Source organism: Dendrobates tinctorius, unplaced genomic scaffold, assembly GCF_039654945.1.
Source record: "Dendrobates tinctorius isolate UK_male_01 unplaced genomic scaffold, ASM3965494v1 ptg000138l, whole genome shotgun sequence".
In the NCBI taxonomy this organism is placed as follows: Eukaryota; Metazoa; Chordata; class Amphibia; order Anura; family Dendrobatidae; genus Dendrobates; species Dendrobates tinctorius.
This window is the reverse complement of record NW_027361806.1, coordinates 13732540-13754884: the sequence shown is the minus strand read 5'-3', so window position 1 is coordinate 13754884 and position 22345 is coordinate 13732540. Positions and strand designations below refer to the sequence as shown.

General features: G+C 43.8%; 1 protein-coding gene across 3 annotated transcripts in view; it reads left to right on the top strand.

Annotated features, from left to right (window-relative positions):
• KANK4 (KN motif and ankyrin repeat domains 4) overlaps window positions 1-22345 on the top strand; it is a 169838-nt gene that overhangs the window by 79612 nt on the left and 67881 nt on the right. The window contains exons 1-5 of one of the 3 annotated variants that reach the window (XM_073544634.1): window positions 2359-3777; window positions 4791-4864; window positions 11128-12747; window positions 20445-20595; window positions 21007-21210. In XM_073544634.1, coding sequence (XP_073400735.1) covers window positions 4849-4864; window positions 11128-12747; window positions 20445-20595; window positions 21007-21210 — 1991 coding nt within the window. In that variant the 5' untranslated portion in view covers window positions 2359-3777; window positions 4791-4848. Of the gene's footprint in view, window positions 1-2358; window positions 3778-4790; window positions 4865-11127; window positions 12748-20444; window positions 20596-21006; window positions 21211-22345 lie in introns of those variants that run through there. The other 2 variants (XM_073544635.1, XM_073544633.1) reach the window with 2 other exon arrangements.

The window sequence follows — 22345 nt, the reverse complement described above, 5'->3', positions numbered from 1 at the left end:
ACACATCAGACTTATTGAGAATTTCATAAGAAAAAGAATGGTGTGCTTGGTTTTAACATAACTTTTGTTCTTTCATGAGTTATTTACAAGTTTATAACCGCTTATAAAATCTGTTCAAAGTGCTGCCCATTGTGTTGGATTGTCAATGCAACCCTCTTCTCCCACTACTGACACACTGATAGCAACACCGCAGAAGGAATGCTAGCACAGGCTTCCTGTATCTGTTGTTTCAGATGCTGCACATCTCGTATCTTCACAGCATATACCATTGCCTTCAGGTGACCGCAAAGATAAATGTCTAAGGTGGTCAGATCGGGAGACCTTGGTGGCCCTTCACCTGGCCCACGACAACCAATCCACTTTCCAGGAAACTGTTCATGTAGGAATGCTCGGACCTGACACCCATAATGTGGTGGTGCGCCATCTTGCTGGAAAAACTCAGGGAACGTGCCATCTTCAATGCTTAAAGAGGGCAACACATCATGTAGCAATTTCAGATACTGATATGTTGCCCTCTTTAAGCATTGAATGGCCAACTTCAAGATGGCCACCATGGTCACCACCCATCTTGAAAAGTTTCCCCCCTCCCATATATTAATGTGCCACAGAAAGGAAGTTGATATCACTAACCATTCCCATTTTATTTAGGTGTATCCATATAAATGGCCAACCCTGTACTTATGCTATTGAGCCCCTCTGGACACACTCAGCCTGATGCTATATGATAAGTGGGATCTGTACTTTCAGCAAACTTTATAAATCAGTCATACAGGCGACTAAAAGAAACTTTGTAATATCTCTTACCATAGAAATCTGCTTCTTTAGCCACTTATGAGCTATTTCTTCCCATCCCACCATTTCCAGAACTCAACATCCACTCTGAAAAAAAACAGCTCTGCTCCACTTTTCTGGAGACAGGACAGACTGCCAGCACCGCAGTGAGTTGTCAGGTTGCATAACTCATTATACTCTTGAATGGAGGAGGACCCCCACAGAGTGTCTGGGCCGGAACCAAGGGGACCGCCATCTGAGTTCCTAAGGAAACAGTACCCGGGGAACAGAGGAGGAGAGTGGACTGTTGAGAATGACAGGACAACAGGGAGGGGCGAGAATAAAAGGGGCAGGGAGCGCGCAGAGGAGTCAGTTGGTGATACGTCAGACACGGAGCAGGAGACGGAGGGGGCGTGAGAGAACAGGAAGGACACTGACAGTTGAGAGAATAGACCAGCAGCAGAGGGTAGATACGCAGTGGCCCTCAGGAAAGAGGCGCCGAGCTTACTGACAGGGGACAGTCTCTTCACCCCAATCCCGGGTTACGATCTGCCCCCGGCCATCCTTGTCTGTTACCGCTGAGCTAGAGCCCTCCGCGGCCTGTCCGCTCCCTCTCCCGGCTGCTGCCATTCCCCTTCACCCCGCGGCTGCAGCCTGCCCGCTGCCACCCGCGGATGCGGACAGTTTAGCCCGTGGTTGCGGCCTGTCTATCACCGCTCACAGCCGCCTTCCCCCCCGCTGCAGTCGGCAGTTGGGGCCTGTTCCTCGTCAACAGAGACACTCTGCACACAGCCCCAGGCTGTGCGCGTGGCCAGTAAACCGCCACTCTTGAGCACTGTGACACAACCCCGCTTGGGGACAGGAGTCCCATTGAACTCACTAACAAGCGCAACCCCGCTGTTACAACAGGGGGCTACTCTATCTCAGGACTCCATCAGGGCCTGTTGTGCCCCAACTCCTCCTGGGCGCTGGAACGCCCGAAGACTACTCCAAATCTTCAGCAGCTGGGCCCAGCGGCTGCTACGCCAAGGCAGCCTCGTCAAAGACGCTACACTAGCCTCATCAAAGACGCCAAAGCAGCCTTATCAAAGATGCCAAAGCAGCTTCATCAACAACGCAGCTTCCACAGAGGCGCCAAGGGACGTCAGGACGGATAAGTGACATTATAGAGTATAAGGACCCGTAGACGGCCATAGGCCATACCGTGGCCCCATAATAACCGGCCTCGGCCTGGTTAGTCGTGTTCTTTTCAAATAGTGTTTGGTTGTACTGAGTCCCTGCGAGGACAACTGTTGTTATCCCTTTTTGGTTGCTTAGTATAGCCATAGCGGCTTCAAATTATAAAAGTTTGCTTTTCAAAGTTCAACCAGTCTCGCGTCTCGTCACTGCATCCTGCGAACCTGCTGTTACCTACACTCTGAGGAGGAGGAATGAGGAGCGGAGTGAGGAAACAAGCAAAGGGAGACATATGAAGAAAATGCTGAGCTTTCTATCAAGTCTTTTTCCTCCCCCCAGAGCTGGATTCACATCTACACAGATCAGTAGTGCTGTACTGCACATCCCTCCTTTTCTTTATTTTAGATGGGTTTGTGAACGTTACAGAAATCCTGCAGGCAAGGGAAGATGAATAACAGACTGGAAAGATATGGAAGATGAAACGTATTTTCCTGGTTTATTATTACTTATCAATAGGGTTTTCCAAGTCATTCCCGTACCAGTGCCTCTACTCTCCTCTATTCTCAGCCCTGTGTCTCCCGTAATTGTCCTGATATAATCGCTGGCACATGACCGCTGCTGCTGATCGTCTGCAGCTTTTACAATTCTATCCAAGAAGAAGGAAATGGAGAACCACTTTAATTCCAGTACGGTGTACATATAAAGGGAATCTTGTCAAACAATTTTAGTACTGAAGCTACTGGTTTGGCTGTACAGGTCCCAGTTTAATAATAAAAATGAGACCTGTCTTGTCATAATGCGATGAGGCAGGCCGAGATATGAAGCGGTGAAGCCACAGGCAAATTAACCTGGAAGTGCATCGGGGGCGGGTCAATGCACTTCCAGCCTAATTTGCATGTGGCTTCAAAGTTTGATATCTCAACGCTGCCACATTGGATTACTACAAGACAGGTCTAATTATTGTTGTACTATGACCTATACCGAGATACCGGTAGTAAAATTACAGGTTCTCGTTAATTATTGAACATAACACAAAAAAGCAAGTAAGAATAAAATGACTGAGAATGGTACAAATGAGAGAGAGAGAACCCTGTCTCACAGGCTGCAGAATCATTTTTCTGAACAATCGTATCATTTTTACCTCTTATCGTCCTAGACGTTATGCAGCCGCACACCCCTCCTCCCCCTCCCATTACTAAAAGCATAATCTCTTACCTACTCTTCCATCTTTAAAGCCCCCTCTAACATCAATAATAAAAAATAACATTGCATCCACCGTTTAGAATTCCATTCCACATTTCGTGCCGTTTTTTAGAAGATAAAATACAGCTCGCAGCCATTCAGGGTCTGCAGTCTGTTACTTTGAAGGCTTTAACTAAGAAGATGAATAATATACTGCGCATACTAATGTTTCGGGAGGTTCCTCTCAGCCAGGCATGCAGTCTCTTGTGATCCTTCCATGTCTGTACAATGTTCTCTTATAAATACATTGCGGCTGGGTCTGTAGTTAATTATTACACAGACCGAAGTCTTTTTGATATTTCTGTTTTTTTGTTTTGCTCTCAGTATCCAAAAGTTTCCAAACTTTATCCCCTCGTCCTGACATTCGCCAAAGTTTTCGTCTCCATAAAATCTAGAAAATAGCAGTTGCTACACTACGTCTCGCATCCTGTTTGCTCCCCCCAAAAACCCCCCCATATTTTTATTATTTGCTCTGCTGTCAAGGTCGTCGGTCACCTGACAGCCTGTTAATCGGGAGAACACAGGCTCCGTCCGCTGTTAACAGACCTGCAATGGGAGCTGAGAAGGAAACATCAAACTTCTGGGCAGGTAGGAGAACCTCAATGTCACAACCAAGGAATGTCATTTTTCCAGGAAATGTGATTGCTTCCTTCCCCATTGGGGATTTCTTTTTTTTTTTTTTTTCTCTCCCATTCTCCATTCTAGCTGCAATGCAGAAGAAAACGACAGCCTCCGGCTTTCAGAGGTGGCGATGGTGTTAATGAGCAGTTGTTAATGTGTTTTTTTTTTTTTTCTTCCTCTCTCCTCTCCGGTCTCGTTTTAGACTGGATCATGTATTAGTTAATGCGCGGGGCGAGTAATTGCATCTCATTTCTGCTGTTGCTCGTTAAATCTCTTTTTATGTGTGAACCGTTATGTAAGATATGCAAATTTTTTTTTAATGATCCTAGTTATGGAACGGAGATAAAGCAGGTGATAATCTTCCCCGGAGAATATTCTTTCTTGCTTTTTTTTTCTAATTTTTGCATCGTATTAGCTGTGAAATCCCGAGGGTAAAATCAGGAGCTGTAGTCATGTCTCTGCAGCATGCACTGTAGCTGTGGGGGGCGTCTGACGACATATCCAGTAGCTTTGGTGTCTGCTTGGTGTAAGGAGACCAACTGGCATCGGACTGTGACATTATTCCTGCAGCCTTCATCCGCCGTGATGTATTTTGCAAGGAAATCGGTGTGACATACACAGTGTTAGAGGGGGGCAGTTAATTTCTAGAAATAACACCGCCAACATATGTACTGCAGCTAGGACAATCTGTTCCGTCAGTGCGGTTTTATTCTTGATCTATATAGTGATTTTTTTTTCCCTTCTTTTTCAAGTAAATAAACACCTGGTGAGAAAGAGACGTGTTATTTGTAGGTTAGCGGAGGCGGAAAAAAAGAAGGGAGCGGGAAAGCTGAATGGAAGTGATTGCATTGATTTTGTGTACCGAGTTTGCCGGTTTGTCTCCTCTTCAGCTTTGTGCTAAGTCTCCGAGCGCAGGCACCAGGTGGTTTAGTTAAAATGCCATGTTTGACATTTTCTTTGTTTTGCTTTTTCTTTTCTAGGTTGTAACCGATTTTTTTCTATGTGGATGAAGCTTGCTAGTTAACCCCAAGAGCAACAATGGAGAAAACTAATGGTATGTATGTCTAAAAATAATCTGTCTAAAAATTATATGTGAAGTGTTGGATATTAAGTGGAAACTGCTAATTTAAGGATTCAGATTCTACGTTGGGGGTATAAAAGAAAGAGAATAGGGCCCATTTACACTGGCAGATAATTGAGAATGAGCACTTCCAGAACACTCATATCTTGATTGTCGGCCTGTTTTAGAAAGAACAGTAATCACCCGATGAATGAGTAAAACGCTGGTTCTTTCTTAAAAAAAAAAAAAAAAATCGATCTCATCCACTTGTGTAAAGCGACATGTGCTGCCAAGGACATAATATTCATTGGACACAGAATGATTGTATTGACGATCGTTCTGAGCACATGGAAGTACGGCTGGCCTATCTAAAAATGCTTGACCAGCTTTTATGTATGTGGTGGTTTAATAGGCGAGGTCTGCCGGTCTAAATAAACCCTTAGATTAGTAAATGTGATAGGCCTTGCAGAAAATAAAATTGTTTTTAGGGCATGTTTAGAACTGTAAATCCCAGGAATGAACTTGATTTGGCTGGGATAGAGCATTCCAGAGAAATGGGACAGCACAAGGAAATAACTGCCCAACTGTTATTATCTTTTGTGGGAGAGTCGGGCAGGCCCCATACACTGTAGACTGTCAAATACGGCCATCTTTAGTCTAATGTGTATGGGGCCATAAAGATCATTAGCAGAATGGAGAGGTCGGGTAGGCTGGTAGAGAGAGATGAGGAGGAGAGGTAGGGCGGTACAGCACTGTGGAGAGAATGGGTAGAATGGTATACAGAGATGAGTGAGATGTAGGGAGGTGCAGTACTGTAGAGAAAACGGGTACGTTGCAGACAGAAATGAGGAAGTGTAGAGTGCTGCAAGGCTGTGGAGAGCATGGGTTGGGTGGTAGACAGAGATGTGGAGTAGATGTAGGATGGCGCGGCACTTTGGAGAGCATTGGCGGACATATTGATGCAACCTGTGCATTCGCACAGGGACCCAAGAGGTAAGAGGGTCAGATCTGCTAGACAGATAAGGAGGAGATGTACGGTGGTGCAGCACTATGGAGAGGACAGGTAGGATGCTAGACAGATAAGGGGGAGATGTAGGGTGGTGCAGCCCTGTGGAGAGGACAGGTAGGATGGTAGACAGATAAGGGGGAGATGTAGGATGGTGCAGCCCTGTGGAGAGGACAGGTAGGATGCTAGACAGATAAGGAGGAGATGTAGGGTGGTGCAGCCCTGTGGAGAGGACAGGTAGGGTGCTAGACAGATAAGGGGGAGATGTAGGGTGGTGCAGCCCTGTGGAGAGGACAGGTAGGATGGTAGACAGATAAGGGGGAGATGTAGGATGGTGCAGCCCTGTGGAGAGGACAGGTAGGATGGTAGACAGATAAGGGGGAGATGTAGGGTGGTGCAGCCCTATGGAGAGGACAGGTAGGGTGCTAGACAGATAAGGAGGAGATGTAGGGTGGTGCAGCCCTGTGGAGAGGACAGGTAGGATGGTAGACAGATAAGGAGGAGATGTAGGGTGGTGCAGCCCTGTGGAGAGGACAGGTAGGGTGCTAGACAGATAAGGGGGAGATGTAGGGTGGTGCAGCCCTGTGGAGAGGACAGGTAGGATGGTAGACAGATAAGGGGGAGATGTAGGGCGGTGCAGCCCTGTGGAGAGGACAGGTAGGATGGTAGACAGATAAGGGGGAGATGTAGGGCGGTGCAGCCCTGTGGAGAGGACAGGTAGGATGGTAGACAGATAAGGGGGAGATGTAGGGCGGTGCAGCCCTGTGGAGAGGACAGGTAGGATGGTAGACAGATAAGGGGGAGATGTAGGGCGGTGCAGCCCTGTGGAGAGGACAGGTAGGATGGTAGACAGATAAGGGGATTGCCTCATCCGATTTTTACGGTCGTCCGCACGAGCCCTAAAGGACAGTCCTCCCGAGCTTTACAGTCCTGAAATATTCTACAAGAGCTAAATGATTTATCCGGTACTTCCACTGCTGATAAAATGTACTCCTCTCATTCTGCCGGTAACAAACCGGCCGCGCTGCAGGATTAATTACCTGTGTTAAAGCGGAGAGAAAATTTCCATTTGACTTAACTTTTCCTTTTTTTTCAAACTCTGTAAAATGGGTCATCACAGAGAAAACAAATGTGGACGAAGCAAAACAATAATTACCAAATGGATTAAATTTTTGAAAACACAGTAATTTTATAACATTTAAAAAAAAATAATGCCTAGAAAGGTACAGAGTTTTATTATTAGCACACTACATATTCAGGTTTCCCATTTCAGTTACATACAGTGTTTTAATGTGATCTGCCAGCAATCAGCAACTAGTGGTCACATGCAGGAGACCACACTTTTCACACAGTGACCACTACAGGAGAAATGTGATTACATCCTGTATTACACTCCAGAGCTGCACTCACTATTCTGCTGGTGCAGTCACTGTGTACATACATTACTGATCCTGGGTTACATCCTGTATTATACCCCAGAGCTGCACTCACTATTCTGCTGGTGCAGTCACTGTGTACATACATTACTGATCCAGAGTTACATCCTGTATTACACTCCAGAGCTGCACTCACTATTCTGCTGGTGCAGTCACTGTGTGCATACATTACATTACTGATCCTGAGTTACATCCTGTATTATACTCCAGAGCTGCACTCACTATTCTGCTGGTGGAGTCACTGTGTGCATACATTACATTACTGATCCTGAGTTACATCCTGTATTATACCCCAGAGCTGCACTCACTATTCTGCTGGTGCAGTCACTGTGTACATACATTACATTATTGATCCTGAGTTACATCCTGTATTATACTGCAGAGCTGCACTCACTATTCTGCTGGTGGAGTCACTGTGTGCATACATTACATTACTGATCCTGAGTTACATCCTGTATTATACCCCAGAGCTGCACTCACTATTCTGCTGGTGGAGTCACTGTGTGCATACATTACATTACTGATCCTGAGTTACATCCTGTATTATACCCCAGAGCTGCACTCACTATTCTGCTGGTGCAGTCACTGTGTACATACATTACATTACTGATCCTGAGTTACATCCTGTATTGTACTCCAGAGCTGCAGTCACTATTCTGCTGGTGCAGTCACTGTGTACATACATTACTGATGCTGAGTTACATCCTGTATTATACTCCAGAGCTGCACTCACTATTCTGCTGGTGCAGTCACTGTGTACATACATTACATTACTGATCCTGAGTTACATCCTGTATTATACTGCAGAGCTGCACTCACTATTCTGCTGGTGCAGTCACTGTGTGCATACATTACATTTCTGATCCTGAGTTACATCCTGTATTATATCCCAGAGCTGCACTCACTATTCTGCTAGTGCAGTCACTGTGTACATAAATTACATTACTGATCCTGAGTTACATCCTGTATTGTACTCCAGAGCTGCAGTCACTATTCTGCTGATGGAGTTACTGTGTACATACATTACATTACTGATCCTGAGTTACATCCTGTATTATACTCCAGAGCTGCACTCACTATTCTGCTGGTGCAGTCACTGTGTACATACATTACATTACTGATCCTGAGTTGCATCCTGTATTATACTCCAGAGCTGCACTCACTATTCTGCTGGTGGAGTCCCTGTGTACATACATTACATTACTGCTCCTGAGTTACATCCTGTATTATACTCCAGAGCTGCACTCACTATTCTGCTGGTGCAGTCACTGTGTACATAGATTACATTACTGATCCTGAGTTACATCCTGTATTATATTTCAGAGCTGCACTCACTATTCTGCTGGTGCAGTCACTGTGTCCATAGATTACATTACTGATCCTGAGTTAAATCCTGTATTATACTCCAGAGCTGCACTCACTATTCTGCTGGTGCAGTCACTGTGTACATACATTACATTACTGATCCTGAGTTACATCCTGTATTATACTCCAGAGCTGCACTCACTATTCTGCTGGTGCAGTCACTGTGTATATACAGTGGGGCAAAAAAGTATTTAGTCAGTCAGCAATAGTGCAAGTTCCACCACTTAAAAAGATGAGAGGCGTCTGTAATTTACATCATAGGTAGACCTCAACTATGGGAGACAAACTGAGAAAAAAAAATCCAGAAAATCACATTGTCTGTTTTTTTTTTTCATTTTATTTGCATATTATGGTGGAAAATAAGTATTTGGTCAGAAACAAAATTTCATCTCAATACTTTGTGATATATCCTTTGTTGGCAATGACAGAGGTCAAACGTTTTCTGTAAGTCTTCACAAGGTTGCCACACACTGTTGTTGGTATGTTGGCCCATTCCTCCATGCAGATCTCCTCTAGAGCAGTGATGTTTTTGGCTTTTCGCTTGGCAACACGGACTTTCAACTCCCTCCAAAGGTTTTCTATAGGGTTGAGATCTGGAGACTGGCTAGGCCACTCCAGGACCTTGAAATGCTTCTTACGAAGCCACTCCTTCATTGCCCTGGCGGTGTGCTTTTGATCATTGTCATGTTGAAAGACCCAGCCACGTTTCATATTCAATGCCCTTGCTGATGGAAGGAGGTTTGCACTCAAAATCTCACGATACATGGCCCCATTCATTCTTTCATGTACCCGGATCAGTCGTCCTGGCCCCTTTGCAGAGAAACAGCCCCAAAGCATGATGTTTCCACCACCATGCTTTACAGTAGGTATGGTGTTTGATGGATGCAACTCAGTATTCTTTTTCCTCCAAACACGACAAGGTGTGTTTCTACCAAACAGTTCCAGTTTGGTTTCATCAGACCATAGGACATTCTCCCAAAACTCCTCTGGATCATCCAAATGCTCTCTAGCAAACTTCAGACGGGCCCGGACATGTACAGGCTTAAGCAGTGGGACACGTCTGGCACTGCAGGATCTGAGTCCATGGTGGCGTAGTGTGTTACTTATGGTAGGCCTTGTTACATTGGTCCCAGCTCTCTGCAGTTCATTCACTAGGTCCCCCAGCGTGGTTCTGGGATTTTTGCTCACCGTTCTTGTGATCATTCTGACCCCACGGGGTGGGATTTTGCGTGGAGCACCAGATCGAGGGAGATTATCAGTGGTCTTGTATGTCTTTCATTTTCTAATTATTGCTCCCACAGTTGATTTCTTCACTCCAAGCTGGTTGGCTATTGCAGATTCAGTCTTCCCAGCCTTGTGCAGGGCTACAATTTTGTTTCTGGTGTCCTTTGACAGCTCTTTGGTCTTCACCATAGTGGAGTTTGGAGTCAGACTGTTTGAGGGTGTGCACAGGTGTCTTTTTATACTGATAACAAGTTTAAACAGGTGCCATTACTACAGGTAATGAGTGGAGGAAAGAGGAGACTCTTAAAGAAGAAGTTACAGGTCTGTGAGAGCCAGAAATCTTGATTGCTTGTTTCTGACCAAATACTTATTTTCCACCATAATATGCAAATAAAATGAAAAAAAAACAGACAATGTGATTTTCTGGATTTGTTTTTCTCAGTTTGTCTCCCATAGTTGAGGTCTACCTATGATGTAAATTACAGACGCCTCTCATCTTTTTAAGTGGTGGAACTTGCACTATTGCTGACTGACTAAATACTTTTTTGCCCCACTGTACATTACATTACTGATCCTGAGTTACATCTTGTATTATACCCCAGAGCTGCACTCACTATTCTGCTGGTGCAGTCACTGTGTATATACATTACATTACTGATCCTGAGTTACATCCTGTATTATACTCCAGAGCTGCACTCACTATTCTGCTCATATAATCACTATGTACATACAGAATGTAACTCACCAAGATCTATGTAGAGACTGGGCATACATGGATGATTTTAGCTCTGAAGACGGCAGAATTATGATAACCGATAGAAAAAACAGCTGCAGGAATTTGATTTGTATTTCTTATTTTCTGCCCCAGTTAATCCTGGATGAAAGTGCTCTGGGTAATGGAGATGTATTGTAAGTGGGGTACTTGCAGCCCCCAGATGTCAGGAATAGCCGCTTCTTTCACCCTCGTTCCATCCTTATGAAGCAGGCAGACAATACTAGGAAACATTGATTCTTCTTTAGTTAAGTGTCGTATCTGAGCTCTGAGCTTGTGTTTTATGAGACCAATATTGAACCCAGGGATTCCCCAGGGACTGGTGGCATCACTAATGCATGAGACACTAAATGCTGAACAGGCTGAAGGTTGGTTAAGGCTATTTTAATGAATGTTTGAGCCACAGAGGACTGTCTCAGAATATTAAGCTTCTTGTTTCTTTTTTCCCCCCAAGGAGAAAATATTCCATCAAAGGAGGAACTAAAAGAAAATCGTGTCTCCTATTCTGTGGAGACCCCTTATGGGTTTCACCTGGACCTTGACTTTCTGAAATACGTGCACGATATCGAGAAGGGGAATACCATTAAGAGGATCCACATCCACAGACGAGCGAAGCAGTCCAAATTTAGCACGCTGCCTCGTAATTTTAGCGTGCCGGAAAATGGGTCACAGTCCTACTCTGCCGCCTCAAGCAGAACCTGGAGCCCAAAGAGCTACAGAACCGATGTGAAAGACTCTCACGTGTTTTCAGGAAATGACTCCTCCTTACGTTTGAAGTATGTTCACGAGTTAAACTATCGGAGGAAGGACAGTACGAGCGATGTCACTCTGCAGGAGCTGGCGCCTGAAGATTTTAGTGTCTGCAGAGATCGCCCACAATTTGCTCGCGCGTCTAGTCTTCCAGCCAGCCTTCCTCAAAGCACAATGTCTTCTGATCAAACCCATTATTTTAAGGTTGCACATAACGTCAGCAGTAGACTGAGCTCATCGGAAGAACCCGTAAGTCCTTCACGTTTTCAGTCTGACGACCAGTTGGTGGCCGCGTTCAAGAAGATCAAAGAACTTGAAGAACAGATAAAAACCATTCCAGAACTTCAAAAAACGATTTATGTCCTCGAAGGAAAAAACAATAAACTAAACACTCAGCTTAAGTCACTTTCTCAATTTTTAGAGAACATGAAAGATCAAGCGGAGTCAGACTTTTTGGATAGCAATGACAGTGGAAATGGAGAGGTCAATGGACAGCTCAGTTATGACAATCCGAGCGACTCGCCATTCTCAACCATCAAACAGCAGGTAACGGATTTGACCAAACGACTGGATGACCGGGCCAAGGAAGTGCACAATCTTAGGGTATTGGTAGAGAAGCAAAATAATGAATTGAAGGCCAAGGACGTGTATATTACAGATTTAACCAAAATGTTGGAAAGTGCAGAGGAAAGTAGAAGAGATGTAGAAATGAAACAGTATAGGGATAACTCGGTCAACACCGAAGAAGACCAAGTAGCGGAGAAAAGGGAAAGGTTTGATAAAAACACCTATGCCAATATAGGTGTTGAGACACGATCTGTAGGATGTAATGTCCTACCGGTAGATCTAGATCAACCGCCGGATGACACTGACTATAGTGTGACCATGTCCAATCAGCAGTGTGACACCACAGTCCAAGATAATATGTTGGTTGATGATGATGTCGAATGTAGTAAAAAGGAAACAGAAAAAGTTATAAAGGCTGATTTCGATGAAGGTCCACCAACCCTTCAACCCCAACCGTGTGATAATATAACAGCCTGCAATTACGAGGAACCGGCAAATATTAGGCGTTGTCCCACTGTCCATCAGCCTCCTGCAGACGCTTCGGTCGGACAATATGTAAAACGAATCCAGGATCTCCTACAGGAACAGTGGACTTGTCTAGAACATGGATATCCAGATCTGACCAGTGCCATAAAGCAACCAGCGTCCAAACTCAGCTCCATTCAGAACCAGCTGGTCAATTCCCTCAACTTGTTGTCCTCAATTTACTCTACTCAAACAACATCCGAGAATTTCCAGCCCGAGAGCCAACAAGCAGGTCAGTAAGAGGCCAATAAATTTTTCTTTGTCTTTTAATTGACGTTAAATATTTTGGAAACAGCGAAAAGATCTCGCTGATGTGCAGTCATACTGTAAATTATATGGAGAGCCGGCGATGACTTTCTTGGCTGTTTCTAGTAATAACAAAAAATAAAGTCCTAGTTTTTGATTTTTGTCCCAAATTGAATATCTCCAGCTTAGCTTATCTCCTCGGTAATAATTTCTACCTGACAGGCCAGTGACCGTGACAAGGGAAGCCTGTTTATTTAATATTTCCTGCCTTTCAGTCCTACTTCTTGGGGGCCTCATCATGGACGTGCAGATAAGACAAGTATGTGTGCTTAAAATAAGCAAGAAAGGAAAGCTGAGCACATATATATAGTTATTGTCTGAACCCGCCAAAGCATGGGGACTAGAGTTAAGAACAAAGATTTTGAGGACCCTGTTCCATCATACAAAGTACTTTATGACAGACGGACCAGGTTGCCATCATTCGAGTGTTGGCCAAGGAAAGTTGCAGTGCCCTGGCCATGGCGTACTGATGTAGATGCTCCACCAGGGTCTAACACATCTTTTTGATGAACTCTAACATGGACCCATTTATTATTTTTGTCAGTGGGTCATTTATGTGTGTGTCCCGGTAAAATAATTTTCAGTTGCAATCATCTGTAGTGTGTTCTCCATGACTATATGTATATTTTTTAAGAAGTTCTGTTGGAATTGATCACGAATGGCCTGTCCACTTCTCGAATAAGACTTAATGGTAGCAGTGAAGCTGCTGGGCTTATATGTAGATAGTCACATAGTTAGCATGATGTGAAAAATAGAAAGGACACATGTCCATGAAGTTTACCCCAGGGATGGGAAAGGCTAAAAGAACAGAGTATAGGTACAACCATAATGCGTGGTGCAGAGAACAAAAGGATCGGCATTTCAAAATCGAATATGCCGGGATGTTATCTCCCTCATCATCATCTGTCAGGGGCCCACATACACATTAGGCTGTCGGCCAAGGCAATATTGGCAGGTTCATCCAATATTGGCCAATATGATGGGGGCCTAAAGATGACAGTTCTCAGTTTTGTTGCTCTTGACTCCAGAACCTCCTTTCTTTGAACTGGTGCCGGGAATTGAACTACAAGATGAGGCCCCACTCCGGCTTTGTAAAGGGGTAATATTCCTTCCCTGTCCATACCTCTGTTATTACATGACAATATCCTGCTGACTTTAGAAGCTGCTAATCCCCTTTGCATGCTGATATTTAGTCTGTGATCTACATGTACACTCAGATCCTTCTCTACAAGTGACTCTCCTAGTTTTACTTCCATAGAGCATAAGATTCCCTCATATTTTTACTGCCCAGATGCCTAACGTTACATGTATCCACATTGTGCTTCATCTGCCGAATATATGCCGAACACTCCATGAATGACAGTGGTCCCAGCACTGATCCTGGGGGTCACCACTTATAACCAGTGACCATTCAGAGTAGCCGTCAATCACCACAACTTTCTGGGAGCAAACAAGACAGTTCATCAGATTCACCTAAGAAAACAACTCACGGGGCAGAAAACACCAAACAGGCAATCTCCCTGAAGAAGGGATATAACCCATTACTATTACGTAATAGATATGGGTTTGGCTAAATTACTTCATGTGAAACAGTCGTTTGATAGAGATTCATTCAGCCCCTTTGGAGAGAGGGATTGCATCCTGAAGATCGATTCCGCTTCACACCTTGGGATGATCTTGTCCGAATCCCCTCCTCTGCTTTTTGGCCTGATGAGCTCTAACATACAGAAGTTGATTTCACCCAGGAGTCCGCCATGGATATTATTCATGTGGCGAGCAATTGGTGTGTCCCGTTTGTTGCTAACATCACCCAAATGCTCACCCACCCTAACCCTCAATTCTCATGTGGTCTTGCCAATGTAGTCCAAGGGGCAGGTGCATGATGCCTTATAGACCAGCCCCATAAATCTACAATTGCCGAAATCCCTATAATGCTATATATTCTTCCATTAGCTGCATTGCAAAAGGTCTTACACTGAAACATCATGTCGCATCTGGAACAATTACCACATCTAAAAAAGCCGTAGGGTTTTCTCTCTAGCCAGGTGCCTGCCTTCACTGGTCTTTGGTAGAAGCTGTGCACCAATTGGTCACCAATAGACCTTCCTCTCCTGTACGTGTTCTTTGGCATTGGTGATATCAAATTCTTAACGCTAGGGTCCGCTAGGAGAATACCCCAATGCTTCTTAAAGACATGATACACCCTCTCCGCTTGGCCGTCAAATGTACCAATCATCCTCCTGACCATATTGGTATGAACCCTGGCCGAGTGTTCTTTGTTGTTGACAACAGGGACTGTATATCGGTAGGGAGCTTCCTTGAGTGGCCCATTAAGCCCCTTACCCGGGTACCCTCTCATCCTAAACCTTTCATAAAAGTCCCTGGCCTGTGTCCTGAAAACCCCCACGTCCAAACAGGTTCTTCCACTTCCGATATTAAGTTCTGCTACTAAGTTTTCATACTCCGATACATTATTGATTCAGGTGTTCCAATGTCTGCCATAATGCTTAAAAATAGGAATGGTGATAAGAAAAGGCAAGAAATAAGGCTTAAAAAAAACTTTTCTTTTGGGGGAATGGAAGAGAGCGGGGAAGAACAATTGAATGATGTATAGCATGGAAGAGGAGAAAGGCGGAAAAGAAGAAAGAAAAAAATGAGGGAGGGAAGATGAGAAATGAGGGAAGGAAGGAGACAGGAAGAGGAGAAAGTAGGGAGAGAAGAAAGACAAATAAATGAAGGAAGGAAGGAGAGGAAGAAGAGAAAGGAGGAAGAGAAAAAAGTCAAAGAAATGAGGGAGGGAAGGAAGGAGAGAGGAAGAGGAGAAAGGGAGGGAAAAAAATAAGAAATGAGGGAATGAAGGAGAGGAAGAAGAGAAAGGAGGGACGGAAGAAAGACTACAAAGAAACAAGGGAAGAAAGCAAAGATGAAGAGAGAGGAGGGAGGGAAGAAAGACCACAAAGAAACAAGGGAAGGAAAGAACAAGGAAGGAAGGATGGAAGGCAGTCGGGAAGAAAACAACAAGTGAGAGAGGGAGGAGGATTGAAACAAAGGATGCAAGAAGGGAAAGGGAATATTTAAAATAATAAGGAAAAGAATAAAATAAAAAAGAAAATAAGAAGGAAGGCAGAGTGAATGAAAAAAAACCCAATGAATATGGGAGTAAGGTAGAGTGAGAGGGACGGATGATGATGACTAAAGGCAGGGAAGTGAGCAACTAAAAGGATAAGGAAGAAAGAAAAGACAAAGATGTGACAACAGAAGAAAGAACAGGGAAGGGAAGAAGGGAGACAGAGCGAAAGGAAAAACAATAAGAGAGGTAAGAATTCAGAGAGAATGAAAGAGAAAGAAATGTAGGAATGAAAGAGAAAAGGAAAAAGGTAAAAGGGAAGATAAAGAAATAAGGAAAGAAAGGCAAGAACAAGGAAAGGAAGAAGCAAAGCAGGAAGAAAAAACAGTGATGGATAAAACAGAGAAAAGGGAGAAAGGGATGAAAAGAATGAGTGGGGAAAGACAATGGAGAGATGGAAGGAACAAAGAAAGGAGGACTGAAGAAACAGGGAAGGAGGCAAGAAAGGTTGTAAAGAAGACAGAAAGGGGGAGACCAAGGAAAGGTATAAGGATGGCACTGGAATATGTCATTTCTGTGCAGATATTGTGCCTTCTTGTGTTGGAACCAACAGAAGTAACATAATCTGTATTTACAATAGTTTATCATGTTTCTGTATTGTCTGCAGGCGTTGTTACTGTTTGCAGATTTTGAGCTGCTTTGGGACCTTTTTCTTCTTTCCTGGATCCTACATCCTTTGTTTATGTGTCGTGTTTTTTGCATTATCATGGCAACAAAATCTTATAACATTCAGTTGATACGTTCTATGAACGCATGTTTTCCATTTCATCAATATGACTTCAGCCGGGTTTAGTTTATCCTTGAATCTTTATCATGGCTCCAAGTTTTCTTTTTTTTTTCTTTGACTATTGTCCAAAAGACTCAGTTAATCATTTTTAGAGCTCGATTTTTCTGTTCAGTGTATTCTGCCGACCCCCTGCTGCGAAAACCCAAAATGAACAAAATAGGCAGAATTCGCCTTTTATGGCTGAGACTGATAAAATATCCTGTTTAAAGGGAACATGCCACTATGACAGATTTATTAAAGGAACATGCCAGTAAAAGCTACGACATGTGCTATATCTAGTGCAGGACGTGAAGGATGACTATCCTATCCATGACTATCTTTTTGGGCACACTCTGCTCCTGGAAGCCACATGTGTTGCCACATCCGTCATACAACAGATAACGCCGGTGCCCATCGGATCCTATTGAGATCGTAGGTCTCCTTTGTGATATTCATTATCTTGGCTGCTGCTCGGAGAACTATTCTTTCTGTCTGATCCGCCGAGATTTGTTTCTTGTTTTGACCTCAGAAGAAAGTTTTTAAAGAAAAGCAATCATCGTGTTAGGACGGATAATCCATGCTTTGTCCACCAGGTCCATTAATATTTCATCTGATCCAGAAGACATTGGTCCCTTGAGGCTCCCTGTCGGCAGTGGATATATTACCGTCCAGAATCCCTCATATGACCTCATTTATCCTCCACATACCTACAGCTGTGGCCAAAAGTATTAACACCCCTGCAATTTTGTCAGATAATACTCAGTTTCTTCCTGAAAATGATTGCAAACACAAATTCTTTGGTATTATCTTCATTTAATTTGTCTTAAATGAAAAAACACAAAAAGAATTGTCCTAAAGCCAAATTGGATATAATTCCACACCAAACATAAAAAAGAGGGTGGACAAAAGTATTGGCACTGTTCGAAAATCATGTGATGCTTCTCTAATTTGTGTAATTAACAGCACCTGTAACTTACCTGTGGCACCTAACAGGTGTTGGCAATAACTATATCACACTTGCAGCCAGTTGACATGGATTAAAGTTGACTCAACCTCTGTCCTGTGTCCTTGTGTGTACCACATTGAGCATGGAGAAAAGAAAGAAGACCAAAGAACTGTCTGAGGAGTTGAGAAACCAAATTGTGAGGAAGCATGAGCAATCTCAAGGCTACAAGTCCATCTCCAAAGACCTGAATGTTCCTGTGTCTACCGTGCGCAGTGTCATCAAGAAGTGTAAAGCCCATGGCACTGTGGCTAACCTCCCTAGATGTGGATGGAAAAGAAAAATTGACAAGAGATTTCAACGCAAGATTGTGCGGATGTTGGATGAAGAACCTCGACTAACATCCAAACAAGTTCAAGCTGCCCTGCAGTCCGAGGGTACAACAGTGTCAACCCGTACTATCCGTCGGCGTCTGAATGAAAAGGGACTGTATGGTAGGAGACCCAGGAAGACCCCACTTCTTACCCCGAGACATAAAGCCAGGCTGGAGTTTGCCAAAACTTACCTGAAAAAGCCTAAAACGTTTTGGAAGAATGTTCTCTGGTCAGATGAGACAAAAGTAGAGCTTTTTGGGCAAAGGCATCAACATAGAGTTTACAGGAGAAAAAAAGAGGCATTGAAAGAAAAAATCATGGTCCCTACAGTCAAACATTGCGGAGGTTCCCTGATGTTTTGGGGTTGCTTTGCTGCCTCTGGCACTGGACTGCTTGACCGTGTGCATGGCATTATGAAGTCTGAAGACTACCAACAAATTTTGCAGCATAATGTAGGGCCCAGTGTGAGAAAGCTGGGTCTCCCTCAGAGGTCATGGGTCTTCCAGCAGGACAATGACCCAAAACACTTCAAAAATCACTAGAAAATGGTTTGAGAGAAAGCACTGGAGACTTCTAAGGTGGCCAGCAATGAGTCCAGACCTGAATCCCATAGTACACCTGTGGAGAGATCTAAAAATGGCAGTTTGGAGAAGGCACCCTTCTAATATCAGGGACCTGGAGCAGTTTGCCAAAGAAGAATGGTCTAAAATTCCAGCAGAGCATTGTAAGAAACTCGTTGATGGTTACCGGAAGCGGTTGGTGGCAGTTATTTTGGCTAAAGGTTGTGCAACCAAGTATTAGGCTGAGGGTGCCATTACTTTTGTCTGGCCCATTTTTGGAGTTTTGTGTGAAATTATCAATGTTTTGCTTTTTGCTTCATTCTCTTTTGTGTTTTTTTCATTTAAGACAAATTAAATGAAGATAATAATACCAAAGAATTTGTGTTTGCAATCATTTTCAGGAAGAAACTGAGTATTATCTGACAGAATTGCAGGGGTGTCAATACTTTTGGCCACAACTGTAGATATTTACTATGCTTGCTCCTTAGGAAGCTATAGACTGTACAAGTCCGACCAGTGGATTGCAGTGGTCAAGCACACCCGACACCACAATTACTCAGTGAGTTTTCTTCTTATTGGGGGACCAAAATCCTCTTAAAGGAGTATTTTTGTTTTGTAAGGTGCTAGTATATCACTAGGTTATGGAATTACTTTAAAGTCAGCAGGACACTTCCAGCCATGCTGACCATGTTGGAGCTGCAGCTCTGATTTAGAGCTACATCCCCTTTTAACTTCGTCCTTTTCTGTGTCCACTCCATTAACCGGACTAGTAGCAATCCAAGAGCTTGGACACCCGCTATCATAAAGTGAAGGCATATCCTAGTGAAGAGTCATCACTTGAAAAAATTAAGGATTTTTTTTTTTAACGACCATCAGCTCAATCTCGAGCCAAGGAGACTTCAAGGATCTGTAGGAAGGTGACTCTAGTGCAGCCTAGATAGGTCCACCAGGGTCTTCTCCTACCATTATCTTGATAGTATCAAGCCATCGGGTTGCTGGTCTTCCTCTGGTCTTCCTCTTCACCTTGCTCCTTCCATTCTTCCGAACATGATGTCCTTCTCCGGTGATTTCTCTTCGTATGATGAGTCCACAGTGGGCAGGTCATAGCTTGGTGATCCTTTCTGCCAGCGACATATCTGGCTTGATTTGATAAAATAAGGAGATGTATTTCAAAATTGAATAGTATAATGTTCTGTTTCAGATAGAATCATGTTTCATACCTCCGTTACATCAAGAGCTGCATTTAAAATTCTGCTGGCTCGACATGTTAATCTTTAGATTGCCATCATGTTATGTTTCTCTTTTCCATATACTCTTGTAAGATTTACATTAGTTTTTGTGGGTTTAGACCAAATAAAAAGAACTAAAAAATATTTTGCCTGTTCACTGTAGGAATCTGTCGACACCATGCTGACAGACACACCTACCCAACAGCTTAATTAGGATCGTGTCATCCTGGTGTAACTCGTACTTGACAATTGTCCTGGAAATGGGGGAACCTCCCAAACTCTCGGGGAGATGACATATCCCCCAGGGCCACCCACTGAGGAGTCCAGAATCTCCTGCAAGACCTCACTTTCCATAATGAGACCGAGCTTGGCGCCCAAACATAGAGGCAAGGGGTGCGAAAATGGGCAAGAAGGGAGTGCGGAACAGACAGAAAGGCTGCGACCTGTAGACAGTGGGATGGACATGTGAAACATTAATTTATATATTGTTTTTACCGATTTCTGCATTGAAGTGTTGACCATGTCATGTTTTGCTCTTGGTCACCTTGATTAATAGCTATGAAAGTGTCTGAAACATTGCGCCAACCATCTGTCATGCCTGGTACGTGTCCTCCTCCTCCACAGCGACTGCCCGATACCAATTCATTTCTGGCTTTCCATGTACAGCGTCTCCCAGAAGTCTGAAGTCCATAATGAAGAAGAAAAACAGCAGTGGCCGCTCGGCCGGAGAAACTCGAGCGAAGAAGAATCTCCAGTTTGTTGGGGTCAATGGTGGGTAAGCATCACAGAGGAAGCACACGATACCAATATGTCAGGAAATGCAAATGTACTCTAATTATCACGATCCAGACAGTAAGAGCAGTAAAGGCATGAAGTCATGATCTAGATAGAATGGGGATCCTTACTATTATGGCACTTTTCTTTTAAAAAAACAGCGCCACTCCTGTCCACAGGTCGTGTGTGGAATTGCAGCTCCTCCACATTCTTTTAAATAAGGCTGACTGACAAGACCATGCACAACCCATAGGTAGGAGTGTCACCGTTACTGGAATGAGGTGGACACGATCATCTAATCCTGGATTATAACTTTAATTTCACGGTTTATAGAAAACTACCTGGATTTTAAAAAGTAAAATGTGCGAAGCCGAACTCCCCGCAGGTGATTAATCTAATCTTGTGTCCTCAGTTACGAAACAACATCCAGTGAGGATTCCAGCTACTCCGAGGACGATGAAGACAGCGATGGTGAGAAGACCGAGATCGCCACACTGGATGGAGACAGCAGCGATCACATAGACAACGCGACCGTGATAGAAACTGAACAAGCAGAAGAAAGGTTACCAGAAACTCCAGACCCTGCAATATCAGAGGCTCAACAAAGTGTGCAGAGGTAACCAGAGCGTCTTACTGACTAGTCAGGTCAAAGCATTGAACCCCTACAGTTTATACATCCTGTATTATACTACAGAGCTGCACTCACTATTCTGATGGTGCAGTCACTGTGTACATACATTACATTATTTACCGTGCACTGGCCCTTTCGTGTTCCCACTATAGTGTGGACATATCTGCTACGTTCAGTTCCACACGATGGCATCACACAGCAGGACACGTTGTGCCTATAGCTGCATAGTGCGGAGCTGTCGGGCTCCACATGGCCACATAACTTTTCTGACCAGGTGGCCCTGCCGTGTGCACAAGGCCTTGTAATAATGGAGGAATCCTTTAGAGTAGGATTTGTTTTCTTTAAGTGTTGGTAACAAAAACATTAGTGACTGTGGCCCTGAGATGATTCCCGCTGTCATATGTCGCGCAGATTCCTGGAATTTAAACATTGTTGTTTTCTATTAGCCGCTGATCTGTCATCAGAGCTGCATTTCTTTACCATTATTGTGCCTCCATTATCATTTCCAGATGTGACATTCTGAATACACCCAGGCAGGGACTGTCGACCTTCAGACTATTTCACTTAAAAACATTGTCCCATCTTCTCTTCCATCTATTACATACAGTGCAAGACAAATAACCCTCTCCTAGACAGGCGAGAGGAAGATCCTCCTTCAACTTATGAAGAAATGTGGCTAGTAGGCCACCAAGAGAAATTATTTGTGCAAAACACTGCACATTTTGCCATCCGTGTCCATAATTCTCAATCACTTTATTGTGATAATATGTTGACTGCAAGGAAATTGGTCATTGGTTATTGTATATTCTCCAGAGCTGCACACAATATTCTGCTGGTGCTGTCACTGTGGACATACATTACATTACTGATCCTGAGTTATATCCTGTATTATACTCCAGAGCTGCACTCACTGTTATGCTGGTGCAGTCACTGTGTACATACATTACATTACTGATCCTGAGTTATATCCTGTATTATACTCCAGAGCTGCACTCACTGTTATGCTGGTGCAGTCACTGTGTACATACATTATATTACTGATCCTGAGTTACATCCTGTATTATACTCCAGAGCTGCACTCACTGTTCTGCTGGTGCAGTCACTGTGTACATACATTATA